Raw genomic sequence first — 12,996 nt, 5'->3', positions numbered from 1 at the left:
ATCAGAATGAACCAATCAGTGTATGCACAGTGACTGGCTGAAGCCCCTGAAATGATATAGGCTCTGCACAAATGCAGTCTATATATGTAATAGAAATGCATTATAAATCCTGATGGAGCCTGAAGACTGGAGGAGATGGTAATGAGAGCAGACTTCATACTCTCCAGTTTTAAGGCAATGTTGGAGTTTCTTCTGATAAAATGGTCGCAGAAGTTGGAGACTGGAAGGTTGGGGGTAAGTATTGGAAAGAATAGAGGAGAGGGTGCAGTATGCAGATTGAGAAAGTTGGCATTCCAGCTTTAGGCATACAGGCAAGTTTATTGTGTGACAGATTGTTGTGTTTGTATATGTTTTTGGGAGATAAATTGGGGCAGTTTTTTTTTAAGTGTAGGTCACATACAAACACTTCAAAACAGATCTCATTTAAAATACTGGAGCTCTGCTCAAGCCAGATGGGGCGTCTCCTGGGAGCCTTTGCAAAAACTTTGGGATATTAGAAGATTTGCACTCCCCATTACCTTGGCAACTTTGTTGGTCGGAGCTTTTAGTTTGATGCCTTCCTTTAGTTCCTTAGTTATCCAAGGTTACCCTTCAGTGTGGTTATGGATTATTGCAAATTCATCTTTTCACTACTGATCATTGCATTTATACAGTCTGATTTCTTACACAAGAGGAGACAAACTCTCCCACTCAGGATCCCTCAGGAATTCGTTTCTTCCTGTCAACTCTGGAGATTACTCACCTGTTCCATGGATCAGCCTGGGACACCCTCACATTTGCAGCTGGCGTCTCTGGCCACTAGAGGGCAGTTACGAGCCGCCAGACTTGCACAGGTCCACCCCGAGTCCAGGGGAACATCGCCAACAGCCGGAAGCTTTATGGCTGCCATCGCTGAGACCAGTGTCCATCTGAAACTTCATTCTCCACAAACCCTGGGCGACTTGCTGAGTGTTTGCAACATTTTCTTTGTCTTTGTCAGATTCCTTTTATTGGATTCAAATATTTCCGATGTCACATGAGATCCTGGCGCCCCAACCTGTGATCCTTCCATCTGTCCAGGGATCTGCACAACCACCTCCATGCCTGGACAGATAAAAAACGGTGGCGAAACAGGGTGAATCAGAAGTCCCATTGCCTAAGGACAGAGAGGCACATGAACACATCTACACCAGGAGAGGCGCGTGACCACATCGACACCAGGAGAGGCGCGTGACCACATCTACACCAGGAGAGGCGCGTGACCACATCTACACCAGGAGAGGCGCGTGACCACATCTACACCAGGAGAGGCGCGTGACCACATCTACACCAGGAGAGGCGCGTGATCACATCTACACCAGGAGAGGCGCGTGACCACATCTACACCAGGAGAGGCGCGTGACCACATCTACACCAGGAGAGGCGCGTGACCACATCTACACCAGGAGAGGCGCGTGATCACATCTACACCAGGAGAGGCGCGTGACCACATCGACACCAGGAGAGGCGCGTGACCACATCGACACCAGGAGAGGCGCGTGACCACATCGACACCAGGAGAAGCGCGTGACCACAATGACACCAGGAGAGGCGCGTGATCACAATGACACCAGGAGGGGCGCGTGACCACATCTACACCAGGAGGGGCGCGTGACCACATCTACACCAGGAGGGGCGCGTGACCACATCTACACCAGGAGAGGCGCGTGACCACATCGACACCAGGAGAGGCGCGTGACCACATCGACACCAGGAGAGGCGCGTGACCACATCGACACCAGGAGAGGCGCGTGACCACATCGACACCAGGAGAGGCGCGTGACCACATCGACACCAGGAGAGGCGCGTGACCACATCGACACCAGGAGAGGCGCGTGACCACAATGACACCAGGAGAGGCGCGTGACCACAATGACACCAGGAGGGGCGCGTGACCACAATGACACCAGGAGGGGCGCGTGATCACAATGACACCAGGAGGGGCGCGTGACCACATCGACACCAGGAGGGGCGCGTGACCACATCGACACCAGGAGGGGCGCGTGACCACATCGACACCAGGAGAGGCGCGTGACAACATCGACACCAGGAAAGGCGCGTGATCACAATGACACCAGGAAAGAGAGGCGCGTGACCACATCGACACCAGGAGAGGCGCGTGACCACATCGACACCAGGAGAGGCGCGTGACCACATCGACACCAGGAGAGGCGCGTGACCACAATGACACCAGGAGAGGCGCGTGATCACAATGACACCAGGAGGGGCGCGTGATCACAATGACACCAGGAGGGGCGCGTGACCACATCTACACCAGGAGAGGCGCGTGACCACATCTGCACCAGGAGGGGCGCGTGACCACATCTGCACTAGGAGGGGCGCGTGACCACATCTGCACCAGGAGGGGCGCGTGACCACATCTGCACCAGGAGGGGCGTGTGATCACAGTTACACCACGAAACACACGTGATCTCAGCTACACCACGAAACACGCGTGATCACAGCTACACCACGAAACACGCATGATCACGACTTCTCAACTACATAACATGGCGTGAAATGAAGGAATGTAAAGAAACTGACCGTGCAATAAAGTGCAAAAGTGTAAGTCCTTGAATGAGTCCCTGATTGAGTTTGCTGTCGAGGAGTCTGATGGTGGAGGGGGAGCAGCCGGTGATGTGAATCTTGCGGCACCGATACCTCTTGAGAGGACCGATGGTGTGTTGGTGATGTGGAGATCATTAACTCTGTCCAGCAGCTTGTCGTTGAGAGGAGGTAGGAAGGTGAGTATTTAACAGGAAAGGTCGGAGGGGGTTCTGTAGCCCGCAGAAAGTTGCCGGCGACTCCATGACAATAATTCTCCGGATTTGTGCAGGTACGGTCACAGGATTTATTTTATTCGGAATATCCTCAACGATTCCTTTCACTCCGCTCCTCTCCAATTATCCATTTTCATTCACTTGGGAAGTTCATGCCAGGAAGTTTGACTCTCCGAAGCTGAGCAACCGCTATTGGGCCTGATCTCACCAGAACCAGTGGGTCAAGTCTGTATAACCGATTTTTCATCGGAGCTGGGTGTGTCATCTATATTAACGACATGGAGAGTTCGTGTGATTAGTAAGTTGCAGATCAAACCAGAATTGGTGATCTAATGCTCAGTGACTGTTATGACAGGATCTGGATAAAGAATTTAACTCGGACATGTGCGAGGTGTGGTAGAAAAGAGCACGGTGAATAGTAGAGCCCTGGAGAGTGTTGTAGGACAGAGATTCAGGGATACAATTACATAACCAGGACTGAGACTCAGGGGTACACTACATACCTGTGAGTATTGTAGAACTCTATTGACGGGGATTGAGGGCAGCCGTCTGTGTCGAGGGTAAGTGGGCTGGCAATAGGTGTTTGGAAGTTTAGGGTTCGTGGGGGGGGGGGTCTTTGCATTTCGGAAGCCGGGGGCCGGCGTCTCTGTGTCTGGGGGTCTGGGTGCTCTGGGGAACGTTGATGACAGCAGCTGCTCTCTGTCCATCTCTGGACGCAGTTGCTCCGACTGTCGGGATGCGAATATCTCAGCCCGCCTCCGCTCTGCACCTTGTGCCGTCAATCATTGATTCCAGGGGGCCCCGAGTCGCTTGTCAGCTGTCCGTTGGTCGGTGTCCCGTCAGTTGCAGGACGTTCTGCTGCAGCTCCCGTTCCCTGTGCACTGAGGCCGCGCTCTCCCCGAGGTCCCGACCAGCACCATGTGCGCTGCTCCTCTCCGGCTCCTTACATCGCTCGGGGCTCTTCTCCAGGTAGGAAGGCGGTGTCTGGGCGTCTTTGGGGGTGAGTGCCCTCTTTGGTCACATATTAAAGCCGCCGATGTCCCTGCAGTAACCTCCATCCCCGCTGTCCACGTTGTTTTGTGAGCTGACACACTTACTCACCACCCAGTCCGTAGGGCCGGGGGTGTGGTGGGGGCATGGAACCGGGGATTTGCTGACCACCAGCCCCGTGCGGGCAGGGTGACACTGGGGAAGCCCAGGTCCTCTCCCGGAGAAACGGAACAGGTCCTTCGACCACCCCAGCTACTGGACCAGCCCTTCCCCAGCTCCACGTTGACCATCACCCCATTTCCCCCACCCCACTGTGAAGTACGAATTTGAGGGCGGGGAGAGGGAGAGTGGCCGTGGACCCTTCCCTGGGAGGGAAGGGGTGCTGGGTGATTGGGGGAGAGTGAGGGAAGGGGAGGGGGTGAGGGGAGGCGGGTGGGGAAAGGGGAGAGAGAAGGGGGAGGAGAGTGGGGAGAGTGGCCGTGGCACTGTTCCCCGGGTGGGAGGGGAAAAGAGAATGGCCGTGGACTCGGTCGCGCCGACCTGGGTCTGGTGTGTGTGCAGTGGGAAGGAAGCGGGGCTGAGAATTAGTTCCCTGACTGCAGTGGAGCACACGCTGGGTTGGCTGGAAGTCTGTACAGGGTGGGGCAGTGATCTCAATGCAGAAGTCGGAGCTCCGTGAAGCCGTGGCTGCATTGTCTGTCCAGCTGCCTCTCTGGACAGGTGCTATGAAGCTGTAAGTCAATTCTAAAAGTAGCGGAGAGTGAAATGGTCCCTTTTGAAACATTTTGTCCACCTTGCCACGGGTTGCTGGTGCTCTTCCTACAACCGTATTCCGTCAGCGAGTGCCCCTGAGTTCGTTCGACTTCCTGGAGGCTCAGAGCCGGACTCTCGGCGACGGCAGCTGGTCAGAAGAGACCCACTGGCCGCTTTCAACACTACTGCTCACGGACTGATTCGTTCCACAATTCGGGACACGTGTCAACTACTCCCGGGACCTTGGTGTCCAGGGCAGGACGAGACACTCGGTTCTCCTCCCTGCTCCCCCTTTCAAAGGATCATCGCGTCTTCCCCCCCCCGCACGGACCCATATTGTTCGATTCCCTTAAAAACCTATCAAACACGCTAAGCGATTGAGCCTCCACATCCCTGGGCAGAGAGTCCAAAAACCCACCACGGTGCGGAACGACTGATCCTTGCTTTTCGGAAGGTGACCCAAGGGGAATCAGAGCCGAACCCAACCTGTGTTTCATTGAAACAAAAAAAGTAGGAGCAGGAGGCCATACGGCCCATCAAGTCTTCCCCTCCTCTCTCTCTGCCATCACTGCTTTTATTTTCAGCATTTCTCATGCTGGCTGGTCGAAAGTTGCCTGTTTTCACCCCTCCTCTTGTTTAAAAGAAGATTTCTCACCCTCTGAACTTAATACTGATTCAATCTAATGGTTAATCTCTCGCACAACAGGCACACCATCGCCGGAACCAATCTGAAGGTTATACTTGCCCTCTATGGAGACCAGACCAGTGCAGAATAATACATGTCTGGTCTTATCAAGGCTCTACATAATGCACCATCTTGCAAAAAAGGCCAGTATCTGATTAGCAGTCCTCCTGGCAGGCTTTGCTTGCTTCTTAACTGCATTCATCATATCCAAGGCCCTCTGAGTACCAAATACTCTTCATTGTCTCATTTAAAAGACTTTTTGTGTTCCAATTGTACTTTACTATCAAGGACCTGGGACTTCTTCCTGGCTCTTTCAACTGCTCTTGTCTATTCACCTAATCCGAGAGTTGTATGGTATGGAAGCAGATCCTTCTGCCCAATTTGTCCATGCTGAACAAGTTGTCCACCCAATCTAGTCCCATTTTCCTGCATTAGGAAACTTTCCTCTCCATGTATCTCACCAAATATCTTCAGTGTTACAACTGTGAACATTTCAAGACTACCAATCCCGTCCATGTCCCTCATAATTTTATAAAATCACCCTGAACCTTCTCTTCCCCAGAAAGAACAATCCCAGCCTATCCAACCTCTTCAAGCCCTCCAGTCCCAACAACATCCTGGTGAATATTTTCTATATCCTCTCCAGCTAAATCACATAGCATGGTGACCCAACACATGCACGTTACCCCAGCACAATTCCCCACCTCACACCGGTACATTTCTCCATTCCCATTGCATAGTATTGTGTGACAATAATGGAACCTTTACCTTTACAACAGTTATAACTCTGTTACCACTTCCCGAACAATAGATTCCAGTCCTTTCGCTACTACTGATGTCAATGTTCCCTCTTTTCTCCCTCTCTTTCCTTTTATTAAACAGTGGCATTACATTTACTTCATTCAAATATGTGGGAATATTCTGGAACCTGTGGATTTTTGGAAAATAACAACCGTTGCTGCATCTGTAGCCTCCTTGGACCTCTGGACTGCAATGACCATCTTTTGGAGATGTATTAGCATCGTCGCACTAACTTTTCCAGTACTCATTTACTTACTAATTTTAGTTTCATGAGTTTGTCATTCTCTCTGGACCTCTTGTTCTCCACCACCAACAGAAATTTTAACTGCCTTCATGAGGGCAGCCACAAAGTATGAATTTGTGTAGTTTCCCTGCCATTTGATCACTCCTGGGATAATCTCTCCTGTCTCAGACTGTGAGATGCCCCAGATAACTTTAGCTAATTTTTTCCTTTTCATAGCCTGTTTTATGATTCTTCCCATCCTCTTGAAAGCTGCAATTTTACTACTTTTCCCATTGCTATTATTGCGTTAAATGGCTATAAACGACTTGTAAACTATTTTTTAAATGTTAGCCATTGCTTGTTCATTATTTCCCAAACTATCAAAGAGAATTCACTCCTCATATTGTTACAGTTTGCCTTATTTGGATTTAAGACTGTGGTTTCAGAATGAACTAATTTTCTTTTGACTTTTTAATATTATGATCATTGTTCCCTAAACCTGGAGCAGACCCTAAGGGGGCCATAGGCAAACAAAGGTTGAGAATGGCTGTTAAAGACCACCCAATAATCAATGAGAATTGGAGAAGCAAATCTACAGAGACAGTAGACAGCTGCAGGAAACAAACACATGGGTGAATTTAACTTTCCATTCAATGACTGGGACTCCCATACTGTAAAAGGTCTCAATGGGTTAGAGTTTGTCAAATGTGTTCAGGAAAGTTTTCTGAATCAATATAGAGAGGTGCCAACTAGAGAAAATGCATCTCCTATTAGGGAACAAGACAGGACAGGCGACAGAAGTGTATTTAGGGGAACATTTTAGATCCAATGATCATCACATCACTAGTTTCAATATAATTATGGATAAGGATCGGTCTGATTCTTGTTTGAGATTCTAAACTGGGGAAAGACCAATTTTGAGGAAATTAAAAATGATCCAGAAAGCATGAATTGGGATGTTATTTTCTGGCAAAGATATGTTCAGAAAGTGGAAAGCCTTCAAATGTGAAATTTTGAGAGCCCAGAGTTTGTATGTCTTTGTCAGAATTAAAAGCAAAGTTAACAGGCACAGGGGACCTTGGTTTTCGAGGGATATTGGGAATTTGGTTAAAAAGAAGAGAAGGATTGATGTGTAGCAGGTATAGGCAACAGGGAGCAAATGAGGAGTATTTAAAAAATGCAAAAAAAAAGGGCTAAAAGAAAACATGTTTTGGCAGACAAGGTGAGAAAAATCCTAAGGGCTTCTAAGAACAAAAGGCTATTAAGAGACAAAACTGGATCTCTTGAAGTTCCAAGTGGCTGACTATGTATGGAGTCAAAAGAGACAGGGGAGACCTTGCATGGGTTTTTTGCATAAGGGAGTCATGTTGAAGTTGGTAAGGCCACATTTGGAATATTATATGCTGTTTTGGTCACCTAATCATAGGAAGGATAGTATAAAGTTGGAAAAGGTGGAGAATAGGTTTACAAGGTTGATGCCAGGATTAGGGAAGCTTTTTTTTGAGAGAGACTGGGTAAATTAAGACTGTTTTCCATTGAGTATAGGAGGTTGAGAGAGGATATTATTGAGGTCTATAAAATCATGAGGGGCACAGAGAGGTGAATAATGACAGACTATTTCCTAGAATGGAAGAATCTAAGACAAGAGGGGGGAGAATTTAGAAAGGAGGAGACAGTTCTTCAATCAGGTGGGCATATGGAATGGGCTGCCAGATAAAGTGGTGGAGGAAGCTGTGGCTTCCTTTAAGAATAATTTGGATAATTCCAAAGATGGGAGGGTTATGGCCCTAATGCAGGCAAGTGGGACTAAAGCAGGTGCTTTGTCATGGACAGGCTGGGCTTGTGGTTCTGTTTCTACCCTGCATGAATCTATGACCACCTTGTCTACTCTCCTTGAGCTCACTCACCCTTCACACTTACAGTCTGCCCATTCACTCAGTAGATCAAAGACCCTGTGATTATTCCATTCTTGTTGTTAGAAACCTCAGATTTCTGGATTTGTGATGGATTACCCCCCCCCCCCCCCCCCCACCACCACCATCAATACTGGTTTCCCTCCTGTTTTCTATTCAGTAATTCCAGGACCAGAGGATTGAGGAGCTGTGGGCTGGTTCTTCTCTGATCTATGTGTCTGTGGACTGCTCCAATGACAGAGAAGTAATTATGCTGGTGCTGGCCTGGATTTGGAAGAACTACAGCATAGGAGGCCATTCTGCCCACTTCTGTGGAGCAGACCATTCAATCCTAGTCCCTTTCTTTTTCTCTCTACCCGGTAGACAAAATCCTTCACCTTTCTGCATGATTAGCCCCTTCAATCACTCCCCCATCACCTCCTAAGTCTCAACACTCTGTTGATGCTCTCCTTCACCTCCCCTACTCTGAGACGACAGGCTAAGCACCGGTGATCCCTCCCACCACAGGTACTTCTGCAGACCTCCCCCACTCTCTCCTGGTTTTCTCCGGCAGTGTGAGAACAGGATGGGTGTGGAGCAGGATGCTGAGACCAGGAAGGTCCTAGGTTGCCCTGCTCCAACCCCCCCACCTGATGATCTCACCCCACCCTCTCCCCATCCCTCAGCCATCCCCAGACTGATTCTCACCATCCCACCCTCACCCCACACACTGATATTCACCCATCTCCACCCACCCCAGACCCTCACCCCCATACTGATCCTCACCCATCTCACCACCCCCACCCTGACCCTCACCCCCAGGCTGATGTTCACCCATCCCCACCTACCCTGACCCTCACCCACTGCCACTCTGACCCTCACCCACTGCCACCCTGACCTTCACCCCCACACTGAACCTCACCCATCCCACCCTCACCCCCACCTTGACCCTCACTCCCACATTGTTCACCCACCCTCACCCTGACCCTTACCCCCACACTGATGGTCACCTTTCCCACTTTCACCCCCACTCTGATGCTCACCTACCCTCTCACTGACCCTCACCCGTACACTGACCCTCACACATCTCCACCATCCCCACGCTGATCCTCACCCTTGCTGTCATCCCCTTCACTCTTACCCTCTCTCTCACTCCCCCCCCTTATCCACACCATTCAACCCCATCCCAGGAGTTGCTTGTCAGAGAATGAAATTCTTCACTCGACAGTTTAACTTAAAGTGGAATGGGAGATCAGACCTTGTGAATGTCACGTCACAAATGGTCTCTGGCCAGTCATTCATCATGGGGCAGTTGTTACTGACTGAGCAGACATTGGTCACAGGCAAATGATGGTCAGACAAGTGTGGTCACGGGTAGATGGGTTGGAGGGAAGAAGTCAGAATGTAGCAGTTGGCACCTTTGGTTCCCGAGTGAGCAGCGCCAAGATCACCACCTGTGGGAAGTGGCCTCAATTGTATATCTAAAAATACAAAACTCATCAGAAACATTATTGAGGCCAATCTTGGAACATTTCTCAATTCCCTGAATTTGTATCGAGGCTCCTACACAGATGAGCATTGCAATCTTTCCTTCATACACTGGCCAGGACCAGCAAATCCCCTTACCCTATACACACCACCAAATAACCCCACCCCACAGACATGCTCCTCTTCCAAACACCCACAGCCCTCACCCACACATCCTCCACACGCCCCCCCACCTCAAACCCATATCTTTCTCCACATATCCCACAAACCCCACCAAACAACCTTCACAGACATTCCCCTCTCCCACACACCCCTCCCCCGCACACTCCCTAAATACACATCCAACAGATCTCTCTCCACACACATCCCATACACACCGGGGTCTCATTCCTAACACATGCAACCCCTCCAACACACACCCCTCCTCCCACACACACACGCCTCTCCCACACCACATTCCACACCATGGAGTGTGTCTGGGTTGCAGGGATGGGAATGTGTGGTGAGTTTGTGGGGTGCGGGCTGTGTCTGGGTGAGCAGGGTGGGGGATGTGTGGATGTGCAGGGGTGGGGGCGTGTCTGGGTGTAAGGGAGTTGGGGGGTCTTGTGTGTGGATATCTGGTTGTGGAGTGGTGTCTGGATGTACGAGGGTCGTCAAGGCGTGCGAGGGTTGTCAGGGCCTTCATGTGTAATGTGTGACAAATCACCAGCACTAATTGGTTACCAGTCCTGACCTGCTTCTATGGTGATGGTTTACCAGTAGTGAAAGGTTAATGGTAGTTACTAGTTAACAGTCCTGACGAGTTGAAGTTGTGGTTTTGTTAAATAATAATCAGGGTAATTCTGCAGCAATAGCTATTTCAGTGAACATGCAGGGTGTAATAATCGACACCTTGGGAACCAGTGTCAGGCAGAAGGGGCGTAGTGAGGCTAATCTGATTTTAATTTGATGAGTAGCCGGGAGCTGTTCCCTGAATTGGTTCTTAGCAGGAGCAACAGATTGAAGTGACATCACTTGAAAGTCCTCAGTCCTGAGGTTGGGGGGGGGGGTGTAGGGGTCCTCTACGGGACACTGTTGTGCAGGGTTTAGCAAGGATCTAACCACACCTCTGCCCTGCATAACAGTATCCCGCTGGAATATGAAGGTATGGAATGGTATTTAGTTGTATGTTGGTGGATGTCACGAGACTAAGAACACATCCTTGAGGAGTCCTAGCTTTAAGTGTGATCATGGAAGAGATATTGTTCCCCATCTTCACTGCTATATCTGTTAGACATGATCCATAGAGTAGTACAGACCCTTCAACCCACAGTGTTGTGCCAACATAATAACCTATTCTAACAACTGTCTAGAATTTCCCTAATGCAAAACCCTCCCTTTTTCTCTGTTGCATCTACCTACATAATAGTTTCTTTAAAGATCGTTATTGTACCTGCCTCCACCACCATTGCCAGCAGTGCATTCCATGCCCCCACCACTCTCTCTTACATTCCCCCTTGTACTTTAAAACCCAAGTACCTTAAAACGATGCCCCCTCATGTTAGATATTTCAGCCCTGGTAAAAAGCCTCTGGCCATCCACATGTTCAATGCCTCTCATCATCTTGTACATCCTTTCAGGACACCCCTCATCCTCTGTTGCTTCAAGGTTCACTCAATCTATCCTCATAAGCCATGCTCTCCAAGCCAGGCAACATCCTTGTAAATTTCCTCTGTGCCCTCTCTATAGAATCCATATCTTTCCAGTACTGAGGTGACTGGAACTGTAGAGGCCTAGATCCTGAAGTTCAGGGATGTTTGCTAGAGACTATGATACTGAAGGCAGAGCTAAGTCTACACAAGTTAGTCTAACATGGGTGTCCATGGATCCTGGATTTCTCGAGCTGAGTGAAAAGCCAGGGAGATGGCATCTACTGTGGATCTGCTAGGCCAGTGGGCAAATTGAACTGAGTTAAAGCTGGAGTTGGTGTGAGCCATGCCCAGCCTCTCAAAGCACTCATGATGGTGGATGTCAAAGCCACTGGTTGATGGCCACTAATCATGTTATCAAGCTTTTCTTCAGTACTGGAATGATGGTTGCCTTCTTGAAGCAAGTGAGCACTGTGGCATGTTGTTGGAGAGATTTTAGATGTTGGTGAACTTGAAAGGCTGTTGAGGTTGCAGGCAGACCAGCCAGTTTTTATTGAAAAGGGTCAGCACTGAGGGGAAGAATAGCCTCCTCTTGCACCTATGTTCATCTCCACTTCACCAATTCACTGCATTTCTCATTGTGTGAACTCATGGACACTCAGCTGCACCACAGGAGAAGTCTTTTGGCCCAGCAAGGCCTTGCTGCCCATCTGATCTGCAGCTTGCTCCATTCCCTTCACATTCCTCTCAATGTCTCCCATGGATTCATCCACCTGCCTGCCTACCAGAGGTGGCTAACCCTCTGACCTGCACATCTTTGGGATGTGGGAGGGTTAGAGTTAGGGTCAGAGGAGGATGAGCAAACTCCACACCACCAGCACTGGAGATACTGTGCCATCGTGGTGCCATCATGCAGCCCATCCAAACTGTTTGGGCAGATTGTTTCCCAGAAGCCGCAGATCAGTAAAGTCTGACTGGTGGAGCCTGGAGATCAGATATTTCTGGGTGGGGGATTGATTTTTCAGTGACAATGTACCTCTTACTCTGGGCTGGAGTATTGACTCCACCATTCAGGAACCTGCCTGCAGTATAAGGAAGTTCATGAGATATGAGATCCTTGAATAAGTCCAGGAACCCACCATCCCTTGTTTCCAGGGACAGATGGAGCAGGACCCGACATAACGAGTGGATTCTATGCCTGTCGCTGACGGCAGCACAGTTAGTGTAGCGGTTAGCGCCACGCCTTTACCGGATCAGCGATTGGGATCGGGGTTTGACTCTTGTGCTGTCTGAAAGGAATTTGTATGTTCTCCCCATATCTGTATGGGTTATCCCAGGGGGCCTCAGTTTCCTTCCACTATTCAGAACATACTGGGGGCAAAGATTAATGGGATGTAAATTGGGTGGCTCAGATCCGAGGGCTAAAATGGCCCTATTACTGTGCTGTATGTCTAAATTTAAAAAAAATTAAATTAAAAACTTTTCAGAGGTACTGATGGACAGATTCAGAAATTTATCAGGAAGGTCAGAACTTCTGCCTTTGTGGTAGAGACTGTGAGACTTGTAAAACCCAAGTACCTTAAAACGATGCCCCCTCATGTTAGATATTTCTGTAAAATATTGAAACCATTGGTCTGTAGTCCTGTCATTCTCCAGCTCTCACTCATTCACAGAGTGTGCTCTGCTCTCACTCGGCCCTAATCTCTCTCCCTCACGAGCTCTTTCTCACAATTGTTTT

The 12,996-nt window shown here is 49.4% G+C and overlaps 1 protein-coding gene and 1 long non-coding RNA gene across 4 annotated transcripts in view; one reads left to right on the top strand and one right to left on the bottom strand.

Annotated features, from left to right (window-relative positions):
* Positions 1-259: 259 nt before the first annotated feature.
* Positions 260-12,996, bottom strand: part of LOC138744978 (uncharacterized) — a 49,471-nt gene continuing 36,734 nt past the window's right edge. Inside the window, exons 5-6 of one of the 3 annotated variants that reach the window (XR_011345904.1) lie at positions 2,563-3,063; positions 260-1,135 (exon numbers count right to left, since the gene is read on the bottom strand). This is a non-coding gene — a long non-coding RNA (uncharacterized lncRNA). Of the gene's footprint in view, positions 1,136-2,562; positions 3,064-9,412; positions 9,624-12,996 lie in introns of those variants that run through there. The other 2 variants (XR_011345903.1, XR_011345906.1) reach the window with 2 other exon arrangements.
* cdh15 (cadherin 15, type 1, M-cadherin (myotubule)) overlaps positions 3,636-12,996 on the top strand; it is a 40,357-nt gene continuing 30,996 nt past the window's right edge. The window contains exon 1 of the mRNA XM_069901934.1: positions 3,636-3,767. Within this exon, the coding sequence (XP_069758035.1) occupies positions 3,717-3,767 (51 nt within the window). The 5' untranslated portion in view covers positions 3,636-3,716. The remainder of the gene's footprint in view (positions 3,768-12,996) is intronic.

The sequence above is a fragment of the Narcine bancroftii genome, chromosome 10 (genome assembly GCF_036971445.1).
Source record: "Narcine bancroftii isolate sNarBan1 chromosome 10, sNarBan1.hap1, whole genome shotgun sequence".
Lineage (NCBI taxonomy): Eukaryota > Metazoa > Chordata > Chondrichthyes > Torpediniformes > Narcinidae > Narcine > Narcine bancroftii.
This window is presented reverse-complemented; position numbering and strand designations above follow the sequence as displayed.